The sequence below is a fragment of the Teleopsis dalmanni genome, chromosome 2 (genome assembly GCF_002237135.1).
Source record: "Teleopsis dalmanni isolate 2A chromosome 2, ASM223713v2, whole genome shotgun sequence".
NCBI lineage: Eukaryota > Metazoa > Arthropoda > Insecta > Diptera > Diopsidae > Teleopsis > Teleopsis dalmanni.
This window is the reverse complement of record NC_051847.1, coordinates 39,671,233-39,685,976: the sequence shown is the minus strand read 5'-3', so window position 1 is coordinate 39,685,976 and position 14,744 is coordinate 39,671,233. Positions and strand designations below refer to the sequence as shown.

The 14,744-nt window shown below is 31.9% G+C and overlaps 1 protein-coding gene across 3 annotated transcripts; it reads right to left on the bottom strand.

Moving 5' to 3' along the window:
* Nucleotides 1-12,590: 12,590 nt before the first annotated feature.
* On the bottom strand, nucleotides 12,591-14,251 carry LOC119678826. Of its 3 annotated transcripts, none has more exons than XM_038090886.1 (4): nucleotides 14,179-14,251; nucleotides 13,552-13,933; nucleotides 13,123-13,483; nucleotides 12,591-13,063 (listed from the first exon to the last, which is right to left on the bottom strand). In XM_038090886.1, exons 2-4 carry the CDS (start codon nucleotides 13,923-13,925, stop codon nucleotides 12,788-12,790), a joined length of 1,011 nt encoding a protein of 336 aa, XP_037946814.1. In that variant the 5' UTR covers nucleotides 13,926-13,933; nucleotides 14,179-14,251; the 3' UTR covers nucleotides 12,591-12,787. The 3 variants fall into 3 exon arrangements, with proteins under 3 accessions (XP_037946814.1, XP_037946815.1, XP_037946816.1); XM_038090887.1 differs by having other exon boundaries at nucleotides 14,175-14,243; XM_038090888.1 differs by having other exon boundaries at nucleotides 14,110-14,236.
* Nucleotides 14,252-14,744: the final 493 nt, after the last annotated feature.

Genomic DNA, 14,744 nt, shown 5'->3' with positions numbered 1-14,744 from the left:
TATGGTCAGCCAAAAATGAATTTCTGTTCTTGTAGTTCACTACTTTTCGAAAACCTCTATATATCTATTTCTTAAAAACTTGTGTTGCAAACCTCGTACAAATTTATTTCCTAAAATATTTATGAATGCTACTCCGGTAGTTCATACATTGTCTTCAAGCAAAATGTCAATCATAAATGCTGAGCTACTTCTACTCGCTGCTGGTGTACATTAAAGAAGGAATGGGATCCAGAATGGCTTATCCAATAACACAATCCATTCATTATTATTTTTTTTTTTTTTTATTATTTCTGCTCTTTGTTGTTGTTATTCCTTTTTATTTTACTTCATTTCATTGAGTGATACAGCAGTGTTCGTTCGCCTTGTACATCTTGTCCCCCAATTTGTTGATATATTTGCCATTTATGACAGTTGAAATGTTAAGAGGCATTTGCAAGTGTTAAGCATGTATTCGCTCTTCTTCCTTCTCCGGCACTGGGACTATTACATTTCTGAAGGCGGCATAATAAAATTGACACGTCATGCCAACAGATGTTACATTTCATGGGTTTTTGGTTTTTTTAGCGCCCTTTGTTTAGTATTCCGCTCGCTTTAATTAAAGCATTTCAAATAACAAATTAATGGCACATTTCTTTCATTTCGCAGAGTGTTAAAAAGACTGTTAAAATTTTAACGAGCTTCGGAAATAGTTTAACAATAAATGCTGAATCTAAAATTAGCTATAAAGTAAATAACATATCAATACATTTATTTTTTTTTTAAATATAAAAATGTCTTGATACAGAAATAAAATGCTTTTAAAGTAATTGACCATGTGGGCAACTAGATGACTTACTAGAAATTACATATTGATCAATATTTTTTGGTGATGATATTGATATTCAGTGCGATTATATCTCAATTTACGAATAAATAAAATATTGAAAAATTCGCTTTAGTACGATTAAATAGTTTCTATTAAGGTTTACTGTTTCACTAAAATTGTTCTCAATGTAAACAGTTAAGCTGTAATTTACGTGAAAAAGATAGATCATACATGTGATCGCAGGGTGTTGAACAGATGGAATACGTGTATTATAGCCTGTATTATACATAATTTAATATGTTAAAAATACTTATTTTATTTCGGATTATGTACAATTTGGAGGGAAACTATTTGGGGTACCTAGTACCTAGAAAGTGTTAGCACTTTGTAAAGAACAAGAAAAAAATGTAAACATAACTGACGACTACATAAATGGGGTACCAGGAAAAAAAGTAAGGCAATAGTTTGCTTCTGCTCATCGCAGTTCCTAGATGATGGTAACGTTAGCCTTAAATTTATTAAGGACTTCCTCTAGTTGGATTGAAACATTATTCCTATTTGAGGTATGAGCATTCCAGGTATATATCCGTAAATCACAGTACTTTGATCGTTTGTAGGGCTTATCAACCTGCGATTTCCACTTCCAAAACATCCTTATATCTATTAACACCAGGGTTTGACACTATTAAATAAGTGTCAAACCCTGGCACAACACAAACTTAAAATCCCAGATGTAGTACTAGCTGTTCGTACTTTTGTTCATCACATTACGGGTGCAAAGTAATAATACACCAGTACCACGTGGAGTTGTGCGAGAAGCTTGATTGAGTATGACAGGAATTGTCTTGAAAATGCAATCAGACATGTTGTTTTATATACTCGTTCCCGGGAGCCCCTAAAGGGTGTGTCTATGTTATGTACGTTATTATTTATACAAAACTATACAAAATCCAAGAAAAAACTTGTAAACGCCTATTCCAATTTATATACACCGGCTTATTTTTAAGAATCTTTTTAATATTTTAAGCATAAAACATAAATTCCACACAGCACACGGATTTGCTGATTGATTCCATACAATTTCTTCTTTCAAATTTATTGCACAATTAGTTAAAGAATTTATGTATATTTCTCATATAAATTTTAAAAATTTGATGTAATATATAACAACTGCTCTTGGGTCGGTTAAGTACTTCAGTGCATTTGCAATAACTTATAACAATTCTTTTAACACAAATCATTTTAATCCAAAAGCCTCGCCTGCACTTTATTTTGCATAACGCCAACACTTACTTCACATATTGCAGAAAATCGCGTCACGACCTAAAATATTTATGCCACTACCATAAATGCTATCCACCCATTTTCAAAAGAAACTTGCTGATACTTAAGGCTTTTATGTCGCACTTACAGACACTTAAATGAACCTTTTCGCTCCTTTTAATATAGCCAAAATATTTTATAGAATGGAAGCAAAATGGGCAACTGCAACTTAGCAGAAGGCACAGACGGTAGACGGTAGATGGTAAACGGTCGACAGTAGACAACAATGACACCAAACATAGAACCTTTAAAGTAGCTACTGCGATAGCTTCTTGTATTTTAATGTCCAAAGTAGAGTGTGTCCTTAGCAAAATTTTCAAAAACGGCAAATGTGAAAATAAATCATGATTCATGCCTGACAAAAACTAAATTATACATAAAAATAATATTAAAAGAAGAGAAGCAGAAATGTTACTCGTGATTTGGACAGATATATAAACTCAAAAAAAAAATCCAAATAAAGAAATACTCGTAAATGAAAATGATTTCGAAATTTTAGGTTTTAAAAACAGTGGCTTAATTTAAAGGGGTTATATGCTCTTAACTTTTTCTATTAATAAACTATAAATGTGAACTAAAACACTGAACTTAATCACAAAACAATATTTTATTCAAAAGATTTCAAGTAATATTATGAAACTATTTTGCAATTATTTATTAATACAATCTACCCAATATTTTCTATAATATTACAGAACAAAAACTATGCAGCAGATTAGTTTAGGTTAGATTGTACCAGCGACCCAAAGTGATCCACTTAGGTGTATTTGCCCATTGTGCGAGCGTATAAAGGAACAACTCAGAGGCTTAAAACCGCCTTTAATCTATGGCAAAGTATAAAATGATATTTAATGGTAAGTCTGGCAGTTGACCAATATCCTCAAGAACAAAACAGATGAGAACAAAACAGAGCAAAAACTAAACAGATAAGAGGCACTTCTATCAGCTGTGATAGTTATAATTAAAAGGGAGATTCAATGTTTAAGCATGGTGTTCTTATCTGCAATGACCTGTGAGTAAGCCCATTATATAATTAATATCTCTACGGAGCATCTCAATAAGAATATTGGATTTATTTCCAACGGAACTGATGCAATTTGCATAGAGTTGCCTATATATTGTTGAGTTTTCCTACCTCTTATTAAAAAACATTCAGTAAATTTTTCCAACTACTCATCGAGTTTATGTTAGTATTTCCAACAGCAAAGTAAAATATTGCATCCAAGTAGTATATTTTCATTGCAGCTAAAAAGTTAAGATTTTGCCGTTTCCATTGGCATTATCTAATTTATGCATGCTTGTTTACATTTTACACATAAAACATATAACAAATATTTCAAATTTAACTGATGCAAATTTATTTTTAAAGGTTGCATTTGACAATTTTCCCCTTAAATCAGTTGATTTATTGATAATGAGCTCATTTATATGAATGCTCTTTGTGTGGTACTCGTAAATCATCCTCATTATTGGCTATAATGAGCAAAACCGCCTAAATGAGACAGTGTGAATGTCACATTACTTTATTTTTGAGTAAGTTAAAAAGCACGAAAGTAAGTAACACTAACTAAGCAAGCAATGGAAACATACAATAAATGAGACAACTGACAACATGGTATAAACCTGCATAATACTTTACATATAAAAATACGTTCTCAGTTTTTCGATAAACGATATATAGTATGTTTCGAATGTTGCCACATTTAAAAATTTACCATCCATCAAAAAACAAACCAATTAATATCCCTCATAAAACTCTTCCATGTCTATTGCCCTTCAGAATTATATCATTCCACAATCGACTTCTATAGGAGCACATAAAAACTAAGTTAAATGGTCATGTTAACAAAATGTATATAAAATAAGCATTTTTATCACGATCTCGAAAAAACATGTTGCCGACTTTATAAGCAACAAAAGAGCATAACAACAACTCAAACAATAATAATAAAGCAACAGTATGGAGAAAAAAAAATAAATAAAAAGGATTCATAAAATCATGTTTGATTTTTTATTTCTGTCCACAGAAAAGCGTTAAAACACTAAAAAAAATAAAAGGAAATATGGCAAAAATTTAATAAAATAAATGACAAATATTAACTCAACTTCACAACTCCATAAAGCGCTACACCAGCCAGAATCTCCGATCTGCCGCATGCCGTGTACTTATAACTTCCATAAATTTTAGTTCATATTTTTTTTTTTTTCAATTTTTTTTTTTAATGGCGGCAACACTGCTTTAGAGCTCAGCTCGGCGGCACGATCATTTTGTCATAATGCGACATTTAGGGAATTTCATATGAAATCATTTTGTGTTAAACTTTTTGTGCTTCGGAAATGTCAACGCATATTTTATAAATTTTTTAAATTAATGAGAAGCATAACATGTGCAAATTGCAAAACAAAAAAAAAAACAAAAAAAAAAATAATTTCAAAAAATAAATTGATGACATAAAAATTTATTTTGAAATTTAATGGCATTTAATTTTGTAAACAAACGTTACACATCTTACTTGCCCTTCATAATCTTGCTTTTATCGGATGGTTTTTAAGGACTACCTTCAGGTGTCAAATAAGATTATTAAACAGAACAAGACCATTAACAAGCAGTTTAAAAGTCATTTGTGAAGGAACTTGACCATTGGAAGTACTAGTTAAAGGCAGACGAATAGAATATAGGTAAAACGAGAAACCTGATAAAAATGGACTACTGAATCCAATTTTTGTACTTGCGAATAGGCAAGTTAAGGTTAAGAAAGCCTTGATCTTCATTAGGAAAGAAAATCAAGACTTCATCCTGAATATATTTACAGCTAATTATGATGTTCTCGTGAATAGCCAAGTTAAAATTGAGCTAACAACTTTATATTTCTACAAATAACAACACTTCGTCTTGACGATATGTCTATAGGTTTTTACGACAATCTGATATTGACGTGGCTAGAATTTTTCCCTTTATTACTTTGTATATTATTCCTGTTAAAATGTTGAATTGCATGAAAGATCTGATTACTTTCAGTATCTTTACTGTTGAAAAAACTAAGATTTAGTATCACTATTGCTTTATTATCTTTTCATAATATATATTAAAGGCATACATTAGCTTAATATTAATCGTTCTTTATTCTCCAAAGACGAAGAGTGTTCAATACAACTCGACATAAGTGCAGTTTTCACTGCTCATACACCCTTCATCAAACGAGAGTTTCAAACACTCTTTTGTTCTATAAATGATGGATTGAAATCGCTGTAGGCTCTAAAATTATTTATTTTAATTAATACAAAGGAAATGTTCTAATCTTCGACTTTAATGAAATTTGGGCTTCTTGATTTTCAGTTTTATTGAAATTTAGGCTCTTTGCGTTTTAACTTTATTGAAATTTAGGCTTCTTGGTTTTCGACTTTATTGAGATATAGACTCTTTAATTTTCGTCGTCATTGACATTCAGTGGCTCTTAGAGTAAGATTTCGCATTAATGAACAAGAAAAAAAACTTATGAAATAATAAGTCATAAACTGCAAGTAATTGTCATAATAAATATATTCGAAAAATTTATTCCGTTGACCTATATATAAATGCGAAAAACCAATTTCGGATTAATTTCTTCCACCACAACTGACCTTAAATGCTCGGAATATTGCATTTTATTTGTACAACACATAAAAGTAAACAAAGGCAATATTTCACTTTTATATTTGTACATACAAAAAGAATCTGACACCTTTATTAATTTACACGATTCAGTAACTGGTGTTGACAAGGACAGGCAAGCATTTTGCGCAATGTCCATAATTTCGATTTAACAATGAAACGAACCTCGGCAATTAATTTCCTGTTTTATCACTTAGCATTAATGGTGCTGCTCACCAGAAGGAAGAGTTGCAACGTCAGTTAGCACAAGTAAATGCAGTTAAAGTAAGTTAAAGCGAATCGATTAAAGTTCAATTATATTATCATCAACGCCATAGTCATTCCAAAACCAGTTATCCAACCGATGACGGCATTTCCAGCACAAAAATATTTAACACGATCCAACTCAAGCGATGATGACCGTAAACAATTTAAACATTTCAATAATTACCAATCAATACAAAGTGTATGCCGAGACGTAAACCCTTGGACGACAGACACATATACAATTCATCTGATGTATATACTTTTACGTAGATAGGTAATGTAGGCCCACCAAATGAATGTGTATGTAAATCATGGTTATTATTGAAAATATTCTTAATATCCTCAACGTTGATTAAGCAATTTATATCTGTTATACCTACATCGCTGTAATGCAAACAGTGCTGCCAGCTTATTTTCCAAAAAAAACGTAAAACTTAACTTTGTAATTATTTGCAATAATTTCAATTTGTTATTATTCTTTGACAGTTAGCAATTTTGTTAATTCTTCTTTTGAATGGAGACATCGCTCGCTACTCACTACTCGCTACTCGCTACTTCCCAATCGAACCCGCACTCGGTTGTTTCGTTTAGTCGCTTATTTAGCTGCCTTGTGAGCTGTACAAATACAGTTTATGCGATTCCATTGATGTTGACATTAATCTCTTCTCCGCTGTCCGTGGAGTTTAAGCTCTTCTTTTATGCATGCTTAAACCGGATTAAGTTTTTTAGTTTGTTTTTGCGCGGTTTAATGAAATTGCAGGTACTTGCATGCTGAGCTTCTGGCATTTATTTCTTTACAGCATCTTTGCAATGATGAGTTGTAGTTTGTAGTTCTGGGAGACAACTTTTTCAAGATATAACTCAAATTTAATCAAAATATAAATGACTAAATGACAACATAGTAGAGTAAAATATTTTATTTCATTTTTCTTCCCATGGATAAATGTGATTAAATACTTGATATTGGTTCTTAAGTATAATGCAAATATTACACAGTTTTGTTATTACATTTTATTTAAATTAGACATTTAGTCCTATTGATGACTAATTCTAAACTTATATTATCTAATAATACTAGACAGAGCCCTAAAATTATTCCCAAAAGCCGATACGTTGCCCAACCCTGCCCTAACAAACCTTAAGTCCACCTCAGGACGCACAGGAAGATATGCTCATCTACGGTCCGTCATCAGTTAGAAGATAAATGAATGATAATCATTCTAGTATAGTTAAAGTTTAGTGTCGGGCAGAGATAAGCCCCCCAGCCACAAAAGAGTAAAAGTGCGCAATAGCACTAACTCAAATCACAACAACAACAGCGTATTTTGAACTAATATCTGAAATCAAAAAAGGGAAAGAACAAAAATATTTATTCACACGAAGTATCATTATAACTTGATTATCAGTTTTATCATATGTACACACTTTTTAACTACTATCAGAAAATATTTACGTTGCCCATATGATATATACACATGCTAAATAACAGTTTTGTTTCATTTTGTATAAAATGATAAATGTAATTTTGACTTTTTTTCAAATTTTCATTTCAAAAATATTTTGCAACATACTTCATTACCAATGTGCCAGGTGAACGTTCCTTTTCGAAATTAATATACGTCATTTTTTTAAGTTTTTTTAAATATTACTTAATGCATTTTTTTTTGTAGTGGAGACCATAATTTTGTGAGGGTCTCCAAAATTATGGTCGGCTAAGGTCTTGTAGCCGAGTTTTTGACCTTTATGGTTCTGTAGCCTTGTTTTCTCTATTGTTAATACAAAACTGGTACACCGCATTATAATGTTATGTTATTATTTCATACTATATTGAATTTGCACTAAATAAAGTAGTAAAATCTGCGTTGCTTGTTTTTCATTCCATCATAATGGAATTAATAAATTATAATTTAATTTTTTATTTATGTTAGACAATTGTAAGTCTGATTTAATATTAAAAAGTTCTTAAAAGTATCTTAACGATTGCTTGGATAATTTAAAAATCATTTAAAATATCTAAAAATTTTAATTATAATCGCATCGAAATTGCATTAGATGGAGTATTGGAATCTTGCATGCGTTGTCGGAGTAAATACCGCAATCAACTCAGTAGGCAAAATGGTAATGGTTACCCACTGGCACATGAAATTAGTTACAGCCAATTCAGCAAACAGCTTCCAAGCAACAACCAACAACCAACCTACATGCTGCAATCAGCAATAATGGCATCAGCAACAAATGCCACAGCCCAGCAACACAAAGCCCACAAATAGAGAAATAAATAACAATTTTGCTATTTTTAATTCAATTACAACAACAGCTCACCTATCGCACATGCAGTTTACATGACAGGGATGTGTTATGTACTGTTGTGCTGTGCAGCCTGTGCTGTGTTGCCAACGAAATTAAATCAAATCAGTGAAAATTAATTTTTAAACTGAATGTACAGAAAGAAAAGAAAAAATGTAATAGAACTAGAAGTAGTAGAAGAAGAAAAAGAAAAAGAAATAAATAATATGTTTATAATAAATTCATAGAAATATGGCTTCTAGGCGTTTTCAAATTGTTACAATCGAAATTGTTGGAAAAAATTATGGAAGCACAATTTAAATGAACCGCAAAGCAGCAATAATAAACGACTCCAATGCACAACATAAGCTGCTAAGGAATCATCTCTGTAGCCGAGGTAATCGGTCGAATTTATGGCATTATAAATAAAGGTGATTTCCCATATTTACGTGGGCAGTAAAAAGTAAATTAAATGTTTGCAACTTCATTTATGGCGTTGCCAATGGATTAGGATTTTTTCTTACTCTTACTCTTATGATTACTTTTTAATATTTTAAATGTCAGATAATGATTTTATGTGTTCATATATAAAGTATTCAATATTGTAAAAATATTATAAATATTTTATTTATAAATGCTTTAAGTTTAACGTTCAAACGCAGATAATAGTTAATAATTTTTTTAAATTTCTAGTTAATACAATCAAATTTCCATAACTTGAACTTCTATAACTCGAATTTTCTATAACTCGAACTAAAACGAATGCAACAGAGTTTTAGAGAGCAAACTGGATCCATTATTTCACATCTGAGGGAAAACAACAAGCCATAGAATGGGTAGAACGTGGAAATAGTGCTTCCAAACGACCACGAACTAAACAATCGGTTGGAAAAGTGTTTATTTCCATTCTTTGGGATCAAAGTGGAATAATTTTCATAGAGTGTTTGCAAAAAGTAAAACCAATCAGATCAAGCAACTATTGCATATTATTAAATCGATTGAATAAGAACCGATTGAACCAAGACAAAATTACCACATTTGTCAAAGAAAAACGATCCCACCTACACGCCAATTAAAACTATGGCAAAATTAAATGAATAACGGTAGGAATTACTGTCTAACCCACCGAATTCTCAAGATTTGGCTCTTATTGACTATTACTTGTTTCCAAACTTGAAAAGATGGATCCAGGGAAAGAGATTTACATCAAATGATGAAATTGAATAGGAAACTGGGGTATGTTTTAAAGGACTGAATAAATTGTGTTATATAAAAGGTATACAAATGTTGAAAGATCGTTAGACTCACTGTGTCGAGCCAAAAGTGGATTATATTGTAGCACAAAATATAATTTTTTTACTTAATCCGGCTATTTATTAATCCAATAGAGAGATTCATGACTTGTCACCAATCACAACTGGTTTCAAGCACTTTTTGTAAAAACGTTAGAGATTGTAAACTCATTACCTAGTGATATTTTTGACACAAGACACTTGTTAGATAAAATATGGCAGAGTCGAATTTAAGAAGACTAGAAAATGCGAATATTGCTTACTATTATGTCAACACGGTTGTTGAAAATAAGACTTACAATAATAATTTTTTTTAATAATACAATTATAAATGTATCATATTCATAATATAAATATACGATAGACGACTTTACGAGCTGCTGCTCCTTGTTCAACGATGACATATATTTTATAATATTCTGTTTAAAAAGAATTAGTAACAAAATAACCATAAAAATCTTAACTGAATAACTAATACCATTATATTAATTTTTAAAGAAGTATATATGTACTACATTTATATATAAATTTGTACAAAAAAAACTTAAATCATCTTCTTCCTGCAATACCACCTACTATTGTTTCTTTATGAAAGATCCTCAAATCGCTCATATACGCATATCATCTTAAGAGATTCAAATCATTAATAACAAGTAGCTTAGAAAGATCTGTGAAAGGCACTGTGTAATGGTTTCATGGTTACTATGATCTCTTAATCGTACTTCAAACAAGGAAATTTGTCGGCATTAGCTTTCAATATGCAAAACAATTAATAACACAAATCCCACAATAGGCGAGTAGAGTGTAGACGACTCCACACACATTACATCAGTGGAATGCATTAAAGAAGACATAATTACAAAATCACATTAGCATAAATTACACAAAATATCATATGCAACAAATGCGAAAAACAAAATTTATTAAGCAGACAAACAAAAAATACTGTTGTCTGCAAATGCGACCAAACTGCAGCAGTGCTGAGAGGCTACATTGCCTCGGTGATCAACATTAATAACCAATTACAAACATGGACGGCAAATTACTTAAAAAACTCATACATCAAAATTTCAACGCCGTAATTAAGGCAACAAAATAAGCGCGAAAAGCGACGCGTACGCCGCCATACAACATATCCTATTCACATTTCGCTATTCACATCTCGCTATTCACATCTCGCTACTCACATCTCGCTATTCACATCTCGCTGTTTGGTAGTTACCATTTGCCGCTTGCCATTTACCATTTACCATAGAACACAGCAAAAGTGACCGACCGACTTTGCTATTCATTGCACTTCACAAAGCAGCGCTGTGAACTTCGCTGAAATTATGCACTGAAAGGCACTTGCCTCGGTCGTCGGGATGTGTGATGTGTGAGCCATGCAAATTAAAAAATTGCACAATAAAAAGGAAGCGTAATGATGAAACTGGGAATCCCGCAGCGCTGATATGTCGCACATTGAAATTGAAAATCGCGAAAAGTGAACGTGGCTGACTATGAACGCCCTACATAGCTGCTAGCATAACATGCTGCACTGGTTTGGGATCAAATATTAGTGTTAGTCGTATGCTTTCTGTACTCTTTGCTTTTTGTCGTTCTCACATAATTTCGGGTCGCGGTTTTTCATTGTCATTTACTTGTTGCAATTGCATCAAAGCAGCGGCGGCTTTTGCTGGTTACTTTGTTTGTTAAGTAGTTTTTAAAATAGCACAGAATCTGGAGACTCCAGAACATAATTATTTTTTATTTTTTTTTCTGCCTCTAACTATCCTCACAGATGATTGGTTGACGAACCAATCTGGAGTGTGTGTGAAATGCGTCATATGAAAATTTACTTCAGTCCATACTTGATAGTAATTTTATGCTATAATTTTTATTATGGATGCGAGTTTAATGTACACAGCGGTAACCCTGATACTTGCGCTATGTTCCTCTATAATATTTTTAGTCAGTTCAGTTAGGATAAATGCTATTTGTGCGTCAACAACGATGAACTCCACCCATGTGATATGCTATACTCTCATATCTCAATTGACAAATGTGTTTAATTAAGTTAAATGTACGATTATAATTTATTTTATATATCCAAGTTTTTTTTGCCGTTTCTTCTATATGAATATAAATAAACAAAAATATAAATACATCGAAAAATTAAGAATTTCGTATTCTGAGTTGAAAGATCTATCTGTAATATCTATTGTGCAACCCTTGAAAAGAGTTTTCTAATATTTACACATTCAAATTACTGATAAACCTAATAATATCGCTTGATTGTAGACCTCCAACCTCATTGTATTTAATAAAAATTGGAGTTAATAAAAATTGACCAGAACAATCGTGTTCTGCTATCAATCGCAGAACACAAGCAGTAGGGATGGGTGAAAGTTTCTCTCTACACTTTACTGAATCTGCTTGTATCGATGAACTGCTTAGAGTATCGCATGCCTCTGAAGTTAAAAGGTGCAATAAATAATAGAACAATAAATTCAGGAACTCCTCCAGTTACGATAACATTTATTAACCAAAGTTTTGATCAATTCATATTGAGAAGCCAGTCATTCCGAATATTTATCCAGTTGAACTGTTTGAAATGTTCAGATCCTCTAAGTAAAAAAAAAGAACAATAAAGAATATCAACAAGAGATCACGATTTTTTAATGCAATAGATTCAGCATGATGTCTTGTTAATAGATATCAGATTTGTTTAGATTAAGGAGTCATTATCATTAAACCGAAAAAAATTTGTGAACTGCTCAGACCTTCTAAGTAAAAGCGAGTATAATACTAGATATTATAATCATTTAATATTAATAGTAGAGCAATCCTGAATTATTAAAATTCAGGAACTACTCCTACTGCTGTTCTTCTCTCCTAAGTGGAGCATAGGGCCTATGCTTGTATACAGGTCTTGGTATATCAATAACTCTCACAAAAATGCATGGTTAAGTTTAGAAATAGCTTAAAAAACAAAAAATAACCAAACTTCTTTTATGGTTTTGTAGGTCTGTTACGTTTTATTTGACTCAATTTGAAACCGGTAGTAATTTTTAAGAACAAAATTTTGCGAGGAATTCTTCCAATTATAAACTTAAGCACGTACTTTTTGCTATAACTCCCTAACAGACAGCAATACAATTATCTGTGTAGTCTGATTTCTTTCCTTTTTCAAATTTAAACATACTAAAAAATAGAAATCATGTTCAAACCGAAAATAATTAATCTCGAAATAAATTTTTGTAATAATATGTGATCATCAGAATATTCAGTTTTTTTCACTGGAGGATTAATGGGACCATATAAGAACTCTTCCATCAAGTAATCGCCACCACCACACACTTTGCGTTCCCATATTTGACTGAGACAACACAGATCACCTAAAGTACCATCATATTCATTAGGTAGAATATTTGGAGAAAACTTGGCATGCAAATTAGTTGGATTTAAGCTGTATGGAGGCTAAAGAAAAATGAATACTATTACTATTATATAAATAAGTAATACAATATCTTACACACCAATCGTGTAGTATTAATTAAACAAAATAGTTTCGCCAAATATAAAATCGCTTTCAATGTGAAGGGCGCATTAATAATATGAATCGATTTTGCTTGTAGACGCAGACCATACCGAAATATCATATCAAACTTATTTCTGTTATGTATAATATTCCACATTTTTTTTAAGTTTATGTTCTGACAATCTATTAAATAGACGACGCCAAATATGACTGCATTATCTTCATCATTAACTAACAGCTCCTGTGCTATATAAATCAATTGCATGAACTCTGAAAATTTCGATTCTGCAGCACCAGGTCGAATCAAAATTACACGCGGGCCCCAACGATGAATGGGACGTGGTAAAACTTGTACCAATCTATTTGGAATTCAAATATAAGAACATATTTGGAATTAAATATTACAAATCTTATCTGTTATACTAACCCACTGCAAATCAAATTTTTGATTCTTGGATCATTTAAATCTGGTGATGAGAGGCAATCTGTATACTTTTCACGTAATAAGTAGAATATTTCCATTTTTCCTTTCGCAGCTCCAACATCATGATTGGCTTGACGCAAAAATGATAACAGAAATTGTGCATTTCTGCGCATAGTAAAAGTTCTGTGATTGCATATCCATTCTCTTAATTCCGTGATTTCTTCGACTATTCGTTCTGGGTCCTCCCTATATCGCTTTGCAGCAAATTTGGCTACTGTTGGGGACAAAGCCCTTACTTTAATAATTTGTTCTTCCTCGGTTACATTTCTATTACTTTCTTCATCACCACACATAACAGGGAAAACTTGTAGAGCCATTGTTATACCTTGTGATCAAAAAAGAACTTTAATTTTTAATTTTTGAGTTCCCGCGCTTATCCAATCGGTAAATTTTTCGACTTCTTTGTATAGACGCCAAACAAAAACTATTCGTACGATATGGGTTAAACTTTGACAGAAAGTGTATACTAGTGTTGCCAGCGTGAATATAAAAAAAATTTACCGATTGGATAAGCGCGAGAATTTAATAATAGGCCTCTCGTTCTTTTTTGATCAGAAGGTATATACCCACAGAAATTGCCGAACACCAAATTATTTACTCATTTAGAAACAAAACCACATTTTTTTATATTTTTCAAATAAAAAAAAAATTATGTTAAAAAAAATAATTGAATTCGATAAAAAGTGCCAACTTTGTTTTATTTCAAATTTTATACGAGATTGCTTAGATTAAATCAGGTTTAACTAGTTGACATAGACCAACTAGTCTTTTGGTCTGTAAAGTTATCGGAATGTCTGTGTTAAGTACGTACCAACTGATGTATATATATTGCGGAACAAATAGCGACCCCCCTGAAGTGAAAATTTAGCTGAAGTAGACCACGTAACGTTAGGTCCTTTTCCGTTCTTCGATTCTTGGACACCTCTTGTTAGTGCAAACAGCTCATTTAGCTTCAGGTTGACTGCCAAGTCATTGCCATCCCAATGGCCAGTGTTGGATATTAGGTCAATATAAACATCGCTGTCTCTTTTTCTTCGCTCTGAAACTTGAAGTTTTTATGTTCACAGCAATTAATGAAGTCAGCCACGGATAGCTAAGCACCTTTATCGCTTCACTGACCATCGGTTTTGGCATCA